This window comes from Medicago sativa, chromosome 5 (genome assembly GCF_051527215.1).
Source record: "Medicago sativa cultivar Bolivia chromosome 5, Bolivia_mono, whole genome shotgun sequence".
In the NCBI taxonomy this organism is placed as follows: Eukaryota; Viridiplantae; Streptophyta; class Magnoliopsida; order Fabales; family Fabaceae; genus Medicago; species Medicago sativa.
This window is the reverse complement of record NC_140753.1, coordinates 53818988-53840126: the sequence shown is the minus strand read 5'-3', so window position 1 is coordinate 53840126 and position 21139 is coordinate 53818988. Positions and strand designations below refer to the sequence as shown.

General features: G+C 36.7%; 2 protein-coding genes across 2 annotated transcripts; both read left to right on the top strand.

Moving 5' to 3' along the window:
* Nucleotides 1-838: 838 nt before the first annotated feature.
* LOC146923029 (uncharacterized) lies at nt 839-6283 on the top strand. Its single transcript, XM_085711654.1, has one exon. It carries the CDS (start codon nt 839-841, stop codon nt 6281-6283), a length of 5445 nt encoding a protein of 1814 aa, XP_085567780.1.
* Nucleotides 6284-17224: 10941 nt separating this feature from the next.
* LOC146923028 (uncharacterized) lies at nt 17225-20605 on the top strand. The gene is made up of 6 exons (XM_085715781.1): nt 17225-17288; nt 17423-17500; nt 17594-17653; nt 17746-17824; nt 19433-19503; nt 19850-20605. Exons 2-6 carry the CDS (start codon nt 17431-17433, stop codon nt 20380-20382), a joined length of 813 nt encoding a protein of 270 aa, XP_085571907.1. The 5' UTR covers nt 17225-17288; nt 17423-17430; the 3' UTR covers nt 20383-20605.
* The last annotated feature ends 534 nt before the right edge of the window (nt 20606-21139 follow it).

Genomic DNA, 21139 nt, shown 5'->3' with positions numbered 1-21139 from the left:
TGAATTCATCTTGTAATTCTTCTTCTTTTGTTTATTGCTCAATTATGTGTAACTAAACCCTCCTTTGTTGGGGATGAGTAGACCTAGATGAACATCATTGTTAGGACCTAGTTTAATATTATTGATTGAAATTCATATGATTGTTTCTCTTATTTCCGTTCTTAATGCTTTTTATTGATTGATCACCTTTAAATTGATTTACGGTTTATTTTGTGAAACGGAAGTGGAATTGATAAACGCTTTGAAATAAGAGATCCTTGCCTTTGTAATCTAGGAATAGATACAAACCCTTGGAATCATTAAAAGAATTCTTGTTCGTAATGCTTAACCCTAATATTCAAATTCACTAAGGAATTAGGTTTTTATTTTAGGTTTAAAGTTTTTGTCACTAAGGAATTAGGGCAAGAATAAATTAGATGATTCGATAACAATCATACGCGTCGATTCAATAGTTAAAACTAGGTTATTAGCTTTTCATGGTCATCTAGCGAAACTCATCCCTGACATCTTTCTCTCATTAATCTTCATCACTTTAATTTCCGTTATTTCCAATATTGCGATAAAACAAACAACTTAACCTTTTGTTCAATTAAGTCATAAATACAATTCAACTGTATAACGCGATTCTCGAGTTCGACACTCGGTCTTACCGTTTTATTTACTACTTGAACGATTTCGTACACTTGCGAAAATCACCATCAAGTTTTTGGCGCCGTTGCCGGGGATTGCCAAATCACTGTTGAATTTTATTTTCTTAATTGAAATTTTTTGCTCTGCAACAAAATTATTGTTTTTATTTTTGTTTTAATATTAGTACTCACTCATTGTCTAACCTTGTATGCGAGGCCAGCCCTCAGCTGAACTTACCTTTATTCCAGAAGTTGAAAAGTACTGCCGAGCAATCCGGAAAGAAACAAAACTCCGAAAACTGCGAGAAAAGGAAGGGACCAGTGGAGTAGAGGTTGACACGGACGAGCAGTTAGACGAAGAGATGGCGGAGGGACCACAGCCACAGCCACAGCCCCAACCTGAAGAAAGACTTCTAGGAGACTATGGGGCCCGAGACAGAAACCGAAACAGGCTGACCATCACTAATCAGCCTGTGACGGTAGACAAGTTTGAGATCAATCCCGGTCTGTTGCGGGAGTTGAAGGAGAATCAGTATGCGGGGAAGTACAATGAAGATGCCAACAAGCACTTGAAGAGTTTCTTGATACTTTGTGAGACAGCTAAGGTACAAGGGCACTCTGAGGAAGCAAAAAGATTGAGACTGTTCCCGTTCACTTTAACTGATGATGCATATGAGTGGTTTGACTCCCTACCGGCTGGTAGCATAACAACTTGGAATGAGATGGAAGATAAGTTCTTGGAGCAATTCTTCCCTACAGCTCTATTTGTGAGGAGGCGTCAAGACATCTCCAGCTTTCAACAGAAAGAGGGAGAGTCCTTGGGAGAAGCTTATAAAAGGTACAAGAAGTTAATCTCAGCATGTCCCGAACACAACTTTGATACTACGGTTCAAATGCAGATGTTTTGTAATGGTCTACGTCTGGCTACTAGACAAGTTCTCGACACAGCTTCCGGTGGTTCCATCAATTTCAAAACCGCCTCTCAAATAATCAAAATCATTGAAGCTGTTGCACTTAATGAACAAATGGAGATGTATGATAGAACCGGTGGTACAAGGGGAGGACTCATAGATCTGAATCAACTTGAGCTCAAAAATGCTCAAAGCATACTAACTGGTAAGCAGATTCAAGATGCAGTAGCTGCTGAAGTATCAAAGAAAATGGCAGCACTTAACTTAACTCAACCCCAAGTTGCTCCGGTGAATCAAATGAACACTGTCAAATGTGATTGGTGTGCTGGCCCCCATTTCACTATGCATTGTGATGTGCCCATGGATGCAACCCAAGTGGAGATGGTGAACTACCTCAGCAGTCAAGGGAACCAGGTTCGAAATAACCCTTTTGCAAATACATATAATCCAGGCTGGAGGAACCATCCAAATTTCTCGTGGAAAAATCAGCAAGGTGGTTCTCAAAATCAACAACAAGGGGGTTATCAAGGAGGTCCATCAAACCAAGCTCCAAAGAAGGCTGATTGGGAGTTAGCTATAGAAGCAATGGCATCCAACATGAATTCCTTAGCTCAAGAAACCAGAGAGGCTCAAAAGAATACAAGGGCTTCAATCAAAAATCTTGAAACTCAAGTTGGTCAAATGGCTCAACAACTCACACAACGAGCACCAGGAACCCTTCCAAGCAACACTGTCATCAATCCAAGGGATCATGAAAATGTGAACATGGTCACTACAAGAAGCATGAAGAGGGATGAATCACTATCATCTCCAGCTAAACATGGTGAAGGTGACTCATCTCCTGAATTAATTGAAGTGGAGGTTGAAGTGCATGATGCTGTTAACACTCATGTTGTCGAAGAGCCCGAAAAGAAGAAAGATGAGCCTCCAAAGCCACAAATCAAGCTGCCTTATCCTCAAAGGCAGAAGAGAGAAAAAGATGAGAAGTGCTTTGCAAAATTCATCGAGATGTTCAAAAAGTTACAAATCAACATCCCATTTGCTGAAGCCCTCCAACAAATGCCTTCATATGCAAAATTCATGAAGGACATCCTTTCAAGGAAGAGAACGATTGATGATGAAGATGTGATGCTCACCGAGCAATGTAGTGCGGTCTTGCAAAGAAAAATTCCAAGGAAACTAAAAGACCCCGGGAGTGTCACTATTCCTTGTACAATTGGGGATAGAACTTTTAAGAAGGCATTGATTGATCTTGGAGCTAGTGTGAGTTTGATGCCTTTGTCTATCTATAAGAAGTTAGGCATCGGAAGGGTAAGAGACACAAGGATGACTCTACAGTTTGCAGATAAGTCTTACAAATTTCCCTATGGCATAGTTGAAGATGTTCTTGTGAAAGTTGATAAATTCATCTTCCCGGTAGATTTTGTTGTTCTTGAGATGGAAGAAGATGATGATATTCCTTTGATTCTAGGAAGACCGTTCTTGCAAACCGGAAGGTGTTTAATTGACATGGAAGATGGCACTTTAACTTTGAAATTCTTTGATGAGGTGGTGAAGTTGAATGTTCTTAAAGCTATGAAGCACCCCGAAGAGAAAGAAAAATGCTATAGGGTCGACATGATCAAATCCTTTGTGAAAGAAAAACTGCAAAAAGAGATACCAGCACTACCACTTGAAAGAGTCTTAAGTATGCCACCGGAAATTGCACAAGAAAGTGAGGATCCTAAAGAAGGTGAAGTCTTAGCTATGTTGGAGGCCTCTCCATCCCACAACCGTCGCACCCCTACTAGGTGGGAGGAACTTCATCCTCAAGACGAAGTTGTGGAGAAATCAAAAGAAGCACCGGTAGCTGAACTCAAACAATTACCTTCTCACTTGAAGTATGTGTTCCTTGGTGAGAAAGAGAAGTACCCAGCCATCATTAGTTCTAACTTGAGCAAACTTGAAGAAGAAAAATTGTTAAGGGTGCTTAGAATGTACAAGGGTGCTTTGGGTTGGTCTATTGAGGATTTGAAAGGCATAAGTCCTACTTTCTGCATGCATAAAATATTAATGGAGGATAATTTCAAGCCGGTGGTGCAGCCACAACGGAGACTAAATCCAGCCATGAAAGAGGTGATTAGAAAGGAGGTGGTGAAGTTACTTGAAGCTGGTATCATCTATCCCATTTCAGACAGTTCGTGGGTGAGTCCCGTCCAAGTTGTTCCTAAAAAGGGTGGGACTACTGTGGTTACAAATGAGAAGAATGAGCTGATCCCAACACGTACAGTCACCGGGTGGAGAGTTTGTATTGACTATAGGAGGCTGAATACCGCAACAAGGAAAGACCATTTCCCACTACCTTTCATTGATCAAATGCTAGAGAGGTTAGCGGGTCATGAGTACTACTGTTTCTTGGACGGGTACTCTGGTTATAATCAAATTGCGGTGGCACCTGAAGATCAAGAGAAAACTGCTTTCACATGTCCTTACGGGATATTTGCTTACAGGAGGATGCCATTTGGGCTATGCAATGCCCCTGCCACGTTTCAAAGGTGTGTCATGTCCATATTCTCCGATATGCTTGAAAAACATATCGAAGTTTTTATGGACGATTTCTCTGTCTTCGGCTCTTCTTTTGATCATTGTTTGCATAATTTATCTCTTGTTTTGGAAAGATGTCAAAAAGCTAATTTAGTCCTAAACTGGGAGAAATGTCATTTCATGGTGAGAGAGGGAATTGTTTTGGGTCACCGAATCTCCCACAAGGGGATAGAGGTTGACCAAGCTAAAATTGAAGTAATTGAAAAACTCCCTCCTCCCACTAATGAGAAAGGCATTCGAAGCTTTTTAGGCCATGCAGGTTTTTATAGGAGGTTTATCAAAGATTTTTCAAAAATAGCAAAACCCCTTACTAACCTGCTTGTCAAAGACATTCCATTCCAATTCAATGATGAATGTCTGAATGCTTTTACTACTTTGAAACAAAAATTGATCACTGCCCCTATTGTCATTGCACCTGATTGGTCACTACCTTTTGAAATTATGTGTGATGCAAGTGACATAGCTGTTGGGGCAGTACTTGGTCAAAGAAAAGATAAGTTGTTGCATGTTATCTATTATGCCAGCCATGTTTTGAATCCAGCACAACTTAACTATGCTACCACTGAAAAAGAACTTTTGGCTGTTGTTTATGCTTTTGATAAATTTAGATCTTACCTGTTAGGGTCTAAAGTCATTGTTTACACTGACCATGCTGCACTAAGGTATTTGTTTTCTAAGCAGGAATCTAAGCCAAGGCTTCTTAGGTGGATACTGTTGTTGCAGGAATTTGATTTAGAGATCCGTGACAAGAAAGGATCGGAGAACACGGTGGCTGACCATCTTTCTCGCCTGGAGAAGATGGATGAAACAGAGGAGGAGAGGCCTATCAAGGACCTCTTTGCTGATGAGCACATCTTAGCTTTTACGATGGTGCCGTGGTTTGCGGACTATGCGAACTACATGGTGGGTAAGATTATTCCTCTTGACTTTAACTCCCAACAACGTAAGAAATTCCTACATGACTGCAAGTCATATGTGTGGGATGAACCATTTTTGTACAAAAGGGGGGTTGATGGTTTGTTAAGAAGATGTGTCCCCGAAGATGAACAAGAAAAGGTGTTGTGGCACTGCCATGACTCCAGCTATGGGGGACACTTTAGTGGGGATAGGACTGCTGCAAAGGTCCTTCAGTCAGGCCTGTTTTGGCCTACTCTTTTTAAAGATGCTTTCGCCTATGTTCAGAAATGTGACCGCTGCCAACGCACAGGAAATATTTCAAAAAGAAACGAGATGCCACAAAATCCTGTGTTAGAAGTGGAAATCTTTGATGTGTGGGGAATTGACTTCATGGGACCATTCCCGTCCTCATACTCAAAGATGTACATTTTGGTGGCAGTGGATTACGTTTCTAAGTGGGTGGAAGCAATTGCCACGCAAACCAATGATGCTCAAGTAGTGGTGGCCTTCCTCAAGAAAAACATTTTCTCACGCTTTGGGGTTCCTAGAGCCTTAATTAGTGATGAAGGCACCCACTTCCTCAATCGAAAGATGGAGGCGTTGTTGAAAAAGTACAATGTGCATCATCGGATTGCCACACCCTACCACCCTCAAACTAGTGGACAAGTAGAAGTGTCCAATAGGCAAATCAAGCAAATTTTAGAAAAAACTGTGAACTCGTCCCGAAAGGATTGGTCTCTTAAGCTTGATGATGCCTTATGGGCATATAGGACTGCCTTCAAAACACCGATAGGTATGTCCCCTTTTCAAATTGTTTATGGAAAATCTTGTCATTTGCCCTTAGAGCTCGAACACAAGGCTTTGTGGGCAACTAAGCTCCTTAATTTTGATCTTTTTAAAGCAGGCGAGTCTAGAATTCTTCAACTCCATGAGTTGGATGAGTTCCGGAACTTTGCCTACGAGAATGCCAAAATTTATAAAGAAAAAACAAAGAAATGGCATGACAAAAAGATTCAAATTAGGGAGTTTAGAGAAGGGCAACTTGTTTTACTTTTTAATTCCAGGTTGAGGCTGTTCCCTGGAAAGCTGAAGTCAAGGTGGTCCGGACCATTCAAAGTGGCGAAAGTTTACCCGTACGGTGCCATTGAGGTACAACACTTGGATTCTGACAAGACCTTTAAGGTCAATGGACAAAGGCTCAAACCATATTATGGGGGAGAGTCGGAGCGTTCAAGGGAGTCCATTTCGTTACAATCCACTTGAAGGAAGAAAAGTGGACCGTCAAGCTTAGGACGTTAAACCAGCGCTTGATGGGAGGCAACCCATCGTAGGTATAAATTTCCTTTCCGTTATCTTTGCATTTAAATTATGAAAAATGTGGGCACTGCTGATTTTAAGTCCCACACAAAAAAAAAGAGAGAGAAAAAATATATAATCAAAAATCGGCTACCGATCACCCAAATTCGGTGACCGTTTTTGACCAAAAAATAGTGTCTTTTTATTCTGTAAAAATCGGTCACCGTTTACCCGTTTTCGGTGTCCGATATTTCTTCGTTTCCAAAAAAAAAAAAAAAAAAAAAGGTGAAATTTCGGTCACCGATTCAAACATTCGGTAACCGAAGTCAGCCAAGCAAATCAAACTTTCGCTGCTGGAAAAATCGGTAGCCGAATAATCTTCATCGGTAACCGATATTTCAAATTTTTTCCCGTTAAGGCTGATTTCGGTAACCGATAACTGTCCATCGGTAACCGATTATGGGTTTTCCATTTCAAACCTGACCGTTACAGGAACCATCGGTCACCGATCCCTCCAAACGGTGGCCGATTTCGTCAGCTTCTATATATTGCCCTCCACCGAAAAACATAGCCACAAATTGAAAACCTGGTGTTACTCTGTCCAATTTTCCCTTGTCCGAATTTTACCATCTAAACTTCATCTTCTACCCTTCCAAACCATCCTTTACCAACACCACAACCACCAATTCACTTACAAACAACCAATCCTTTACCCTAACCCTCAAATTTCATCAAACTTCATCATATTTCATCCAACCACCACACACACCCTAACCTCAACACATACCCATCCCCAATTCCAACAACAACCATGGCCAAAGACAAAGAACCCACCAACAAGAGGAGTAGAGGGAAAAGATCTACCGGAACCTCTTCTCAACCACCACCACCGAGCCCTCCACCACAACCTCAACCACCCATTCAACCACCACATGACCGGTTTAAGTCACAAGAGGCGGAGGATAGATACCATGTGATCAAAAAGCGTGTGTTTACCAAGGAGAGAGGGTTCGATTTTGACAATTTGTCTCGTTACCCGAATTTTGAACAAAAGATCCATGAGAAGCAGTGGGAAGGAATAGTTGCAATGGTAACCCCGGAAAGTAATCAAAGCATAGCCTTAGAATTCTTGGCTAATGCCTTTGTTGAAGGAAGTACCGGGAGGCATGCAACGGTGAGAGGGAAGGAGGTGAGTTATGCTCCGAGTGATATTGCTAGAGTGTTGGGGCTACCAAGGCCAGAGGAGTGCGAGGTTGTGCGTAGAAGGCAGGAGCAGTCTGGAGAATCTACTAAGGCACAATGGGATGCATTGTTGGATGGTTTGATGAGGGAAGGTACTGGTTGGAAAGGACAGGGAGGACGACCCCAGAGAATTGATACCGTGGATCTGCTGCCAGAGTACAAAGCATGGGCATCTTTCATTCTCACTACTATTGAGCGGACATCTGCTAAAGCAGAGATGACCCGTGCTCGTGTTTACATTCTGCTTGCTTTACTATCTGACAAGGAAATTGATGCAGCGTCCTTAATGTATCACAGTTTGAAGGAGCTGATATCTACTACCAGGGCGACATTGGGGCACTGTTGTTTAATTAATGCTTTATGCAGGGATGCACATGTTCCAACAGAGTCTTCCGATGTGTTTTTGACATCCCAGCTGCCTATTTCCAACAAAGTTATGCTGAAATTTGAGAAGGATCAGGAGGAGTTTGAACGTGGGCTAGCGCAGCAAGGGGGGCAGCCTCAGATGATGGACGAAGATCAGGTGCCTCCGGTGCAGCCACCTATGATGCATCAGCAGCAGCAGGGATACATCCCTCCCTATTTTGCGGAGTACACTTATGCTATGGCCAACTGGGCCCAGGAGATTTCTGCTCGAGACCGGATGCCACCACCAGCTTTCCCGGAGCCCTTTCTGATCGAAGCTGAGCGTTATCGTCAGAATCCTATTGCCAGGATGAATGCTTTTGAGAGGTTTACTAGCCCACAGGACATGGAGGATTATTTTGCGGCAGAGAGGCAGAGAGGAGCTGAGAGTGAGGAGCGTATCCGACAGGAGTATTATCGGATTCAGGCTGAGCATCAGAGTGCGACTGGCACATATCCTCAGTTTTATCAGTTTCCATCAGCGGATCCAGGAGGACCTTCAGGAGGACCACAGTGACTTGGGCACCTTGTCTAGCCCGAGCATTTTATTTGCATTTCAGTTTTTACTTTTGTTGTTTCTGTTATTTGCTTCTGTCATTCCTTTCAGTTGTATTTGAATCGAACATGATTAGTACTGTGATGTTTTGGTTAATCCCCTTTTTGTAATGCATCTGCGGTTGTTTTTTATTGATGAATTCATTTTTCTTGAAAGGTACCAGTTTAGTAACAAAGATTTCACCAATGGTTTGTCAAAAGTTCAAAAGGAGGTGGTCGCTTGATTGGATCTTGTCAAAGGGAAGTGTACGGCAGGACGGAATGCTTAGGTAGCCACAACTTCCAGAAACCTCATCTTGTAAGGTCATAGCCAAATTGTATTTTTCAATTTTTACAAATATGAGTGTTTCCATGTGAATGCTATTTCTAGGGCTTTCGATTTTTCTCTGCTATTGATTGGTTATATTGTGTGCACACTAAGGCAAATTGCTTGTACCTTGAGCCTTTGCAGCCAACCTGAGTTTATATTGAATTATTCCTTTGTTTAAGCCAAGTTGAGCCATTAGGATTAGACCCCTTGTTTCGGTGACGAACCACATTACAAGCCTAGAGACCATAGGAATGTCCCAATAATTTTGTTGGAGTTAGGCATGAATTGTGTTTCAGTGTTACAAAAATTCAAGTTTGGGGTTGCTCATGGAACTAGCAACGCTCTAAGTTTGGGGTAGGGGTACTAGAGAACTGAAGGTCATCTTGTGTTGTCTTATTGTCTTATAAAAGAAAAAGAAAGAAATGGCATGTCAAAAATAAGCTGAAACGTTAAAAATTCAGCTCAAAAAAAAAAAATATATATGAATATGCACAAAGACAACAAGCGATCAGTTTTTATTCAATGTTAATGTTCTCTAGTCCCTGAATTTTGTGTGGTATTGCTTTTAAATTTTTAGAACCGTAGGTTGATGCTTAACTCCAAGTTGTTTATTAAGCCTACTCTCCAAATTATCCCACCTCGAACCTAAGCCCCGTTATAACCAAAAAAGTCCTTAAAAGTGTGTGCATGATATTAACTTTGATTGATGCTTAGAAATTTTTAAAGTTTTGGTAATATAGTAGTTTGCATGTCGACTGTGTGAACCCTGTTTCAATGTTGTTGCGAGAAGTTGTGGATTGAATGTGTTACCAAGCAAGTTAGCTCATCAATTGCTAACAAAGGAGTGAACTTTTGACATGATCATTGGTGGGGTAAGTGTTATTCTACTGTCACTTTTCATTTAAAGTGTGTTCCTTGAGGACAAGCAACGATGCAAGTTTGGGGTTGTGATGACACCTCGTCATCTTAGTTTTCTTAGGCCTTTTTTATGACATTTTGGATCATACTCAATGTAATTCTGGGAGCAAAGAGCCACAAAGAAGCCAAAGAGAAGGTTTTAGAGAAGTCAGAAATCGGTTACCGAAATTTCACCTCGGTGACCGATTTTGCTGCTGATTTAATGTTGCCAACGCTGGAATTTTCGGCCACCGATTTGAGGATTTCGGCCACCGATTTTGCGGAAAGTTGGCACGCGTTTTGGTTCATCAAGGGTGTTCGGCCACCGATTTGGGGGGTTCGGACACCGATTTTCTACAGCTCTATATAAAGGGAACTCGTTTTCAGAATTAAATATACGATTTTTGGAGATCAAAAGACCTAGAAACACATAGGAGAGCGATCTGGAGCGTCTTGGAACACCATTGAAGGAGTTTTAACAAGGTTTATTCATGAATTCATCTTGTAATTCTTCTTCTTTTGTTTATTGCTCAATTATGTGTAACTAAACCCTCCTTTGTTGGGGATGAGTAGACCTAGATGAACATCATTGTTAGGACCTAGTTTAATATTATTGATTGAAATTCATATGATTGTTTCTCTTATTTCCGTTCTTAATGCTTTTTATTGATTGATCACCTTTAAATTGATTTACGGTTTATTTTGTGAAACGGAAGTGGAATTGATAAACGCTTTGAAATAAGAGATCCTTGCCTTTGTAATCTAGGAATAGATACAAACCCTTGGAATCATTAAAAGAATTCTTGTTCGTAATGCTTAACCCTAATATTCAAATTCACTAAGGAATTAGGTTTTTATTTTAGGTTTAAAGTTTTTGTCACTAAGGAATTAGGGCAAGAATAAATTAGATGATTCGATAACAATCATACGCGTCGATTCAATAGTTAAAACTAGGTTATTAGCTTTTCATGGTCATCTAGCGAAACTCATCCCTGACATCTTTCTCTCATTAATCTTCATCACTTTAATTTCCGTTATTTCCAATATTGCGATAAAACAAACAACTTAACCTTTTGTTCAATTAAGTCATAAATACAATTCAACTGTATAACGCGATTCTCGAGTTCGACACTCGGTCTTACCGTTTTATTTACTACTTGAACGATTTCGTACACTTGCGAAAATCACCATCAGCGAGACATAATTCATTCTGTGTTAATGGTTGTGGCAAGGTTGAATTGATAGATCATCTGCTTTTGAACTATAATGTGACGAGCCCTCTTTGGTATCTTATGTGCAATTAGCTTGGTTTTACTTCGGTTGATCCCTTACGAATTTCGGATCATTTTGTTCAATTTGGTAATGCAACCGATGTCTCTAAAGCTAGGCGAGATGTCATGCACTTAGTTTGGCTTTCTTGTTCTTGGGTAATTCGAAAGACAAGGAATGCCATGTTTTTTAACAATAAAATAAGCACTACTTATCCGCTTTTGGAAAAAAATCTAGTTTCTTTCTTTTTGGTGGTTGAAGGCCAATAATGTTCATTTTTCGTTTATTTTCAAAGTTGTTGGCTTTTTCCTTTTGTTTGTATGAACATTGGCTAATGTATTTTTTTGGTGTTTTTGGTCGAGTTGTTTTTTCCATGGCTTAATCTCTTTTGTTAAACTTTGACATTCTTCTCTGGTACGTCTTAGATTAAGGGGATTATTTTTTTTCAATATTAATACATATTTTATTTTGGCTTGTTAACAAAAAACTTAAAACCATGAAATTGCAATCAATTATTGTCGAACAAATTACTGATATTTATGACCCAGTGGACATATTGTGTGGTGAGGGTGAAACATTCGATAACTAATTAATCTCAACCGTTCATATTGTTTCATGTAATTTCTTTTTTGATTACAATGAATTACTCCCTAACAAATTACTAGAGTGAGTATGAGTTAGTAACTGAAAATTATGATCAAGTGAACCCCCACTAGTCGTTGATAACCCTACCCCAGAGATGTTTTATCGCATTATTTAGTGGTAGTACTTAGGAAATCACTTATCTTACAACACGACTTCATGCTATTGAAACTTATTTTACAGTCAAAAAAGAAAACTCGACCTTAATTAAGTATACATTTAATATAATAATTATAATGTACAAGAATTGGATTTTGTCTGACGGACGAAGCGGAGTCTACTTAATTATGCTGAAAGAGTGTGGATGCACATATTGTTCGAGTCAAAGTTTAGGGACTATATTTCATATTCACCTTATAATACTCACCTGCTTTTTATTATAAGAAGAAAAAAAAACATTTTTGACCATGTTTAGACATATAAATTTAAAAAGTTGTAAAACATTAAATACCTTTAAATATTAAGTAGTAATAACTACACCTTCAAAAATGTGACATCCCTTTTTTTGAATTTAAAAAAATAATAAGAAAACTTCCATCCAAGTGAATGAAATGTACTCCATCAAACTAAAATGAAATTAAACTTTCATTCATATTATAAAGACAACAAATTTGCTACTCCTCTAAAATGGTACTACCATGCTTTCATTCCATGAGGGTTAAGTGTGGTTCCATTTCCGTTTACCTTAACGGTGGTAGGAATTAAGGATGTTATGTTATGACTCCAGCTGCATATTCCACTTAATTAAGGATGTAACAAGTCAGAGAACATTGTTTGAATTTGACTCAGGTGGTCCATAGTCTAACATTGACGCTCTCAGTAAACACTAATATCATGCTTATTGCTTAAAGTACCAACACTGTCTTTGTTTGGCTAGAAGAAGAAAGTTTCAGTGTGATTATCACACTCACACTTTTCATGTTTTTTCTTTTATCATCTCCACAACTTGCACCAAAATGCATGATACCAATTGCAATCCACATATGATAAACAATCCGACACAAACAATAAATTGAGTATAAAATAGTTAATATGATTTTTGATTATCAACGAACAAATAAACCGTCAATTTAATCCATAAACTATTGTTGCTTCTTTAATATGGTCCCTTAACTATATAAACATAACATGTAATCCTTAAACTATATTAAATCCATGTTCATCGAATTTGAATGTTAATGGCGGGAAGGCTTTTCCAATTCAAATATATGGATGCATTTTTGTTTTGATAAACTTAAAAATGTATATTTACGAAAAATAAAAAAGGAATATATGATTATTAATTAAAATAAATTATGATCATTTTACAAATGAGGAGATTTAGCATGTGTTTGGTTATGCGAAGATAAAAATTAATTTTGATATAATTGATTTTGCCTGAGTTGATTTTGATATAATTAACTGTGTAATTATATCCCCACACAATGGTACGTTTTTTTAGAATAACACGGAAGAATGTGTTATTCTTGCTGAATGTAGATTCCTAAGTTGTTTTTGTAATGACTCTCATGTGGACTGAATCTATCAAATTAACCGGTCCTTGATTGAATATCAAGTTTTCAAAATATAAAATAAAATTAATATTAACGTTTTTTATATCATGATTTTTTTGCCTAGACCTGATCCACAATCATGCGGGTCAAATATTGATTAATCGATGCAACTTGCAATCCAGTGATTCGATGTCTTAAACAAGCCGGTCATCAGACAAATTTTAAGATACTACTTCTAATGGTTTGTTTGCTAGGTTTTCTCTAACATGCATTATTTTTTTCTAATAAAAAATTTAGATGAGTTGTGTCACATGAGCTCATCAGTGTCAAACATGACCCATGTATCAAATAACGCTTATAACAGTAATTACATATTACTAATTATCAAAGAGCATTAATACTACTAATTTATTTGTTACATTATTGGAAGACTTTTTTTTTCATAGAAAATTATTTAAAAACTTTGAAAAAAAAATTTATAAAAAAAAATCGTCAAGTACTTGGCAAAGTTAACCTTATAACGTTTTGGTTATTGAAAGTGAAATACACTACTTTATCTTTTGATTACCATTCTTGACGGCTATTACTTAATTTGTATTTTCTTTCACCGTTAGCTGTTAGGTACTTTTCTGGACTTTGTAACATGTTGATTTAGCTTTTGATTAAACATACCTTTTTTAGTTAACTGAACTTTTTGTATTTTCTTTCACCGTTAGCCGTTAGGTACTTTTCTGGACTTTGTAACATGTTGATTTAGCTTTTGATTAAACATACCTTTTTTAGTTAACTGAACTTTATTGTAAAATTTTAATTTTAACACTAACACCCATTTGTGTTGGGGTCTGGTACTTGTAAAACATCTGCACATCTTATTTATGCACATTATGAACTTATGTACAATTCATTTTGTTTTGTAAAAACAAAAATAAAATTTGAACCTTTTTTAAGTGTAAATTTGAACTTTTGATCCAGTTATTATACCATGTCCACCAAAAGAATCTTATACACCGATATAATATTTTGTATAACGTACTTTCATCAGTTTCTTCAACATATAAAAACAAAATTACTCAGAGTCTTTTAGCAAGGTCAATTTTCAAGTTTATAGCAGATATTCTATAGCTTAAAAGATTGTATGATTATAATGGACATGTTCGGAAACAAACAAAAATTCACAAGTTCATAACATATTTCTTGTCAAAAAAAAAATAGTTCATAACATATTTTACTAGCTTATACTATTTTTTGATAAACTTGTCAAGTAACGTTTGAATTTTTAGCGTATACTATAATTTTATTGTCAATTTTATGTAAATAAGTAACTTAAATTAATTTTTTATTTGAAAATTTGATATCCAATTAATATGAGGATACAATGTCATCGTTTACTTGTGGGGGCAACTAAAGTCGGAGCAAAATATTGCATGGACTAACATATCAAATTTGACATAAGAGGAAATCAAATCAGAGATTTTAAAAGAAACACACTTCAAAATTCAAGACCAACACCATTAAATCAACTTAAGATTAATTAATTAAATATTATATTTTATCTATAAATTTGCAGATTATATTATTAGTTTCGACAAAACAAAAAATTAAGAGTTATATAATTAGTTGTTCAAAATATACGTAAAAAAAAAAAAGGCTCCGTTTGTCTTTTGATAATACATAATATTGTAGGAGTCGAATTTCGAACCACATTCACCTACTTATTTACATTCAAAATGAATTTCTTTAGTCATTAGCCGGTCAAACTGAACCATGAAATTGCAATCAATTATTCCCTAACAAATTACTGGGAAAAAAAATGACGTATTATTGTAGGAGTCGAATTTCGAACCACATTCACCTACTTATTTACATTCAAAATGAATTTCTTTAGTCATTAGCCGGTCAAACTGAACCATGAAATTGCAATCAATTATTCCCTAACAAATTACTGGAAAAAAAAATGACGTATTATTGTAGGAGTCGAATTTCGAACCACATTCACCTACTTATTTACATTCAAAATGAATTTCTTTAGTCATTAGCCGGTCAAACTGAACCATGAAATTGCAATCAATTATTCCCTAACAAATTACTGGAAAAAAAAATGACGTATTATTGTAGGAGTCGAATTTCGAACCACATTCACCTACTTATTTACATTCAAAATGAATTTCTTTAGTCATTAGCCGGTCAAACTGAACCATGAAATTGCAATCAATTATTCCCTAACAAATTACTGGAAAAAAAAATGACGTATTGTGTGATGAGGGTGAAACATGACCGAGAAACTGGACCACATTGTTTCATTTGCGTTGTGTGGTGAGGGTGAAACATGAGTGAGAAACAGAGCCATGCATATTGTCTCATTTTTTGTTTTGTTTTGACGAGATGTTGTTTCATGTAATTTCTCTTTTGATAGCAATCAATTACTCCATAACAAACTACTACATGAGTAAGAAATTGACAATTATTACCAAATGGACCCCACCCGTCGTTGATGACCCACCACATGGTTGTTTATCGCAATTGTATGTTTAGCGCCGGTAGCCGCGTACACATGAGTATCTTACTAGTTACTACACAATTGAAACTTTGATTTACTCTAGAAAAAAGAAAAATCATGCTATTGAAAAAAGAAACTCCAGGTAATTATATATATATAATCCATTGATATTTACAAATATTTGTGGATATAGAGTGGGTGTATGTTTTGGCGAATATGACGTGCGTATATAATTTTATTTTGATTTTGTATGAGCATTGTCCTGTCCAAATTTCTTATTTATTTTTAGCTGATTATATTGGTATTTAAATTTTCAACACAACGGCTAGTTAGGCGGTAGTTGTTTATTTGAGTTTCGGCCCTCTTACAAATCTATAAAAATGTATTTTGAATAGTTCATATAAACATCTAGAATTTCATTTTTAGTCCTTATAAAATAAAATTATACTTTTTAGTCTTTATAAAATTCTTCATAGCATCTTAGTCTTTGTAAAATTTTCCATCAATATTTTTTAACTTTATTTAACTAACCACAAAAAAAGGAACATATATGTTATTTAGTTTGTTAATTGCTGCTCAAAGGCTTCAAGTTGTTAAGGTGTTGTTATGATCATATCAGACCCACACAAGGGTGCTGAAGACAAAAATTCTCTTTGAGGACATGTGGCCAAATGAGAATGAAATATTTGATTTGATGCTTTTTCGTGTTATTGTTGGGCGGTTTGAGACAATACACTACACTCCCTACTTGTTCGCTACCACTTCATGTTTTCAAAACAACCATTTTAACCACTTCCATTTAAGCAATGATACATGTACAATTATTTTGTAATAATTTTTTTCTCTTTTTTTATTGGTTAAAAATAATAGAGAAAAAATAATAACATAATATGAGTATGAGTGGGAGAATTGTTCAAAAATTGTCACATAATAATTATATAAATATCATTTCTCTTTTCATTTTGCATTTGGTATGATCATCATCATCATCATCACCCTCATTCTCTCTCTCTCTCTCTCACTCTTTCTTTTAATCAATCCTTGACCAAATATCGAGTTTTTTAATATTAACATTTTTATTTCATGATTATTTACATAGACCTTGTCAACAATCATGCATGTCAACTATTGATTCATTGATCTAACGGCTAATCAAGTGATATTGTATCTTTTTCTGAAAAGAAAAAAAATGATATGGTGTCTAAATTAAGTTATCATTGGTCGAGTTTTAAAATACAATTTTTAATGGATTAAAACAAATGTACGTGGAGGATACCCGATTAAAAAAATCATTTATTACATTATTGGAAGATAAAATTTCGTAGAAAATTATTAAAATTCTTGGAAAGAAAATTTACAAAAATAAAAAATCATGAACAAACTTTGATGGTAAAAAAATGAAAAAAGGAACATATATATTTCGTTAATTTCTGCTCAAGGCACTAGTTGAAGAAGGTTGTTATGACCATATGGGGGGACCCATGGGTGCACAAGCAAACAAACAATTTTCTCTTTTAGGACAGCTGGCCAAATGAGAATGGAGGATTTTATTTGATGCTTTTCGCTTTGCTTCTTGGCGGGTTGAGACACTATATCAACACTCCAACTCTCCACACCACTTCATTCTTTCAGCACAACCATTTTCATTTTCATTTCCATTTGGTATGTTCATCATCATCACTCTCTCTCTCTCTCTCTCTCTCTCTCTCTCTCGCTCTCTCTCTCTCTCTCTATAACTGACTTGCTCTTTCTCTCTAACTCAAATTTCTATTTCTATTTCTATTTTGCATATATAGAAGCTACTATGAAGTTTCTTCGACACTTTTTTTTGCTCATTTCAACAATGAGAATGGTGACAACTGCTCTTCCCTCTGGTAAAATGGAGATCACATATCTTTCACTCTCTCTGATTTTTTTTGTTTTCCTTTTCTTTTCTCCAGTTGAGATTTTTTGTTTTCATTTGACAGGATTCGAGAGGAATCGGTTTTTTGACCCCTTTTTAAGCTTCATTCTCACTGCTGCAGCTGGTAAAATCTCTCTATCTATCTATCTATCTATCTATCTATCTATCTATCTATCTATCTCTGATTTTCTTCTTCATTTGTTTTTGATTTCACAGGATTTTGGAACAAACTGGTTTTAAACTTCATTCTCATTGTTGCTGGACGAGATTTTACCTCCGATAAGAAATCCAAAAGGTTTGCTAATTTTAATTTTTTAAGTTTTTTGGAGTTAGATTGCTTGAAAATAGACACGCTGAGCAAACTATGCAACATGAGTTTTTGGTTTTTAGATTTTGTTGTAGCTTTGAGAGGTTCTGTGTAGCTTTTGCTTTATGCTTTTGTTTATTTAGTTTGGCCTCTAGGTTGGATTGATTTTGTGTGCTTCTTTCTTCTTTTGTGTTTGTGCTGTGTTTGGATGAATTCACAAAGGTTTGTCAAGTTCTAAAATCTGAACAAACTCTACAAATGTGTTTTTATGATTGTATTATACTTTGATCTGATTCAAAATGTTTTGATTTGTTTAAGCTAATTATGCGTTAGTGCAATTTCATAAGGAGTAAGCAGCTTTGAGTGGTGTGTTGTGTGACAGAGTTTTGGTTCTAAGAATTTAATTTTGCTGTTGCTTTAATTGATAGGTGCTTTTGTTTTTTGGTTTGAACTTCAAGGTGGTAATGATTTTGTGTGCTTCTTTGATGTTTGTGGTTTGTTTGGATGAGTAGAAATTAGAAATCATGTATAAGCAGCAAGTTCTTTTGATAGAGTGTTTCTCTAAGTTTCTCACATGTTGTTGACACTGATGCATCATGCATATGTAAATATGTTTAATTAGAATGTTCTAGAGGGGTCGGTGAGATTGGATAGGGAGGATGTGTGGTGGTGGAACTTGGAGGACGACAGTGTCTTCACGGTTAGCTCCACTTATGATAGGCTTGAGGGGTTGCTGTTTCCACCGGAAGTTTTGTGTGACACAAAACTTATGGTGTTTAGTTCGTTGTGGAAAAGCACGGCTCCGTCCAAGGTGGTGGTCTTCTCGTGGAAACTCTCCTTGACCGGATACCAATTAAGGTTAATCTCGCTAGGAGAAGGATTTTACCGGAAGAAGCGTCCGATAGGTGTGTTTTTTGTGATCAAGCAGGAGAGACTTCCTCTCATCTCTTTCTTTATTGTGTGTGGACCTTCCATATGTGGTCATTGGTGTGTGGATGGCTAAAGATCAATTTTATCACACCTCAAACCTTGTTTCAACATTTTGATTGTTGGAATGGCGTGATTGGGAGGAAAAGGCTTCGTAAGGGATTTTGGTTGGTGTGGCATGCCTCCCTATGGGTGATTTGGAAAGCGCGAAATGATAGGATTTTCAATAATCTTATTAAAGAACAGGGTGAAATTGAGGAGTAGATTAAGGTTCTATCGTGGCGTTGTTTTATCTAGAGTTAAGAGTCCTCCTTGCCTCTTTTATGAGTGGTGCTGAAACCCCAACGATTGTTTGATGAGAAAATTGTGGCAGTTTTAGAGGTTTTAGGGACTTTTTGGGTCTAGTTTACGGCGGCACAGCAGCAGCCTGTTATCTGCCATGTTATGTATTTTCTGTTTTTGGCTACTGCTGTGTCTGTTATTTAGGTGCTGTTATGGGGGTAACAGTAATTATGGGTCCTTTGTATCTATTTTTGCTGTTCTCAGGTTTTGTACATCTTGTATAATCTCTGTTGGTTTAATAAATATGCTGATTCAAAAATAAAGTAGTGGACAAATACAGTTTGAGATATATAAATTTTCAACCTATGTTTGTTAATGATGTAACAGGTCTGCTATAGATCTAGATGAGGATTATGACAAACATGAAGCCTTTCAAACTCAAGTAGATTACATGAGAGGTGCGATGACTTCTTTACCTTCATCTTTGTGATGGATGTTTGATGAACATTTGTGCTATGTTCGAGTTTTGAGAAACAGGTCCAAAACATAGAAACTAACATAACTATTAACAATTGTCTATCCAAGAAATTGTCACAACTTTATAAAATGACATAGACTAATATGATTATGTTGTGTATAATAAAATGACAACTTTATTTGATAGGTTCCTTTCATTTGATCTCTTTTTCTCTCATTCTTGTCAATTTTTGTGATTAGTTCTTTTGATACATATACCTTCATTTAGGTTTTTTAGTACTGAACTAAAATAGATTTTAATGGATGTGAAGTTCATTTGTTTTTCAGGAAAAGGAAATGAGCTATATTCAAAGAAGGTGTCGATTTTTATGATGGTTTTGATGACCACACTGTTATTTTCCACGGCACAAGGATGTAGCTCGTTGCCATTAGCATGTGCATCACAACCACCACCACCTCCCGCCTGTCCTCCCCCACCACCACCACCTGCCGCCTGTCCTCCCCCACCACCACCACCTGTCGCCTGCCCTCCGCCACCCTATCCATATGCACCACCACCACCATCTGTCACTTTCCCTCCACCCTACCCATTCACAACACCTCAACCCTACCCATTCACAACACCTCCACCCTACCCATTCACAACACCTCCTCCTCCATCCCAAACTGACAAATATGATCTTGGGGATTGGCTTATCAATGAAATTAAAAGCTGGAATAAGGTAATGTCTGGTATTGTCTCAGCACTGGTATTCTTCGGTGGATTGGGGTGCTGTGGAAGATGCTACTATCGGAGAAGACAACGTCTTCGACTTCTTGAAGATGGTGAAGATGCATTATCAGCTATATCAGATTTGTAGTGGAAGTAGTGTTCTTAACCATTATCACCTGAGGACTAATTAGCATCATTTGTTGCAAGAGTTGAACTTTTTAATACACCGAAATTACTGGCAGTATGATATTTTGACAGCTGCTGAAATATGTTTTGGTAATTACTATGAAATTAGGTGCTATGGATAGCTTTTTAATTAGGTCCTGAGTTAATGTTGATATTAAAATATGAAGGAGATGATAATTTTGTGATATGGAGCTTTTAGTTTTTGCCATTCTGATTGTGATTTTCTGTCAATTCATTCAAAATGAATTTTATCACTGCTGAACCAAATACACGCTAAATTTGTTCAACGGATTTTGTATCAATTTGTAAGGATTTTTCTCCTCCCCTTAAAAATAGTGCATCCATCAAAATTTGACGGCACCTTCATTTGCGTTTTCTGAATTATCTCATAAGAAGGAAGTTTCTGCTAATTATTTTATCCATAAAAGATCAAGTAAGTTTGTTGTCTTCAGGTAAGAAAGGAAAAATTCACAAAGTTTTTAATTTTTAATGAGAAAACGTGAACATAATAGACAGATGATGTTTTTTTTTTTTTTTAAGAAATAATAGACAAATGATGTTGAATCTCAAACATTTGCTGAATGCTGGTACTATGTGAGTATTCCCCATAGGGAAATATGAAATTGAAGTCTAAGAAAGGATAGAAATCTATTGTACCTCTTAATTTAAAAGGGAAATCATCGGTTGGTTTCTCATTTTTCTTTATTTCACAAGTTCTG

Bases quoted from the DNA above. Each gene is read 5' to 3' on its own strand.
- LOC146923029 (XM_085711654.1), top strand. From the start codon at position 839: ATGCGAGGCCAGCCCTCAGCTGAACTTACCTTTATTCCAGAAGTTGAA.
- LOC146923028 (XM_085715781.1), top strand. From the start codon at position 17,431: ATGAAGTTTCTTCGACACTTTTTTTTGCTCATTTCAACAATGAGAATG. The intron at 17,501-17,593 runs GTAAAATGGAGA...TTCATTTGACAG, and splicing joins GACAACTGCTCTTCCCTCTG to GATTCGAGAGGAATCGGTTT. The intron at 19,504-19,849 runs GTGCGATGACTT...TTTGTTTTTCAG, and splicing joins TCAAGTAGATTACATGAGAG to GAAAAGGAAATGAGCTATAT.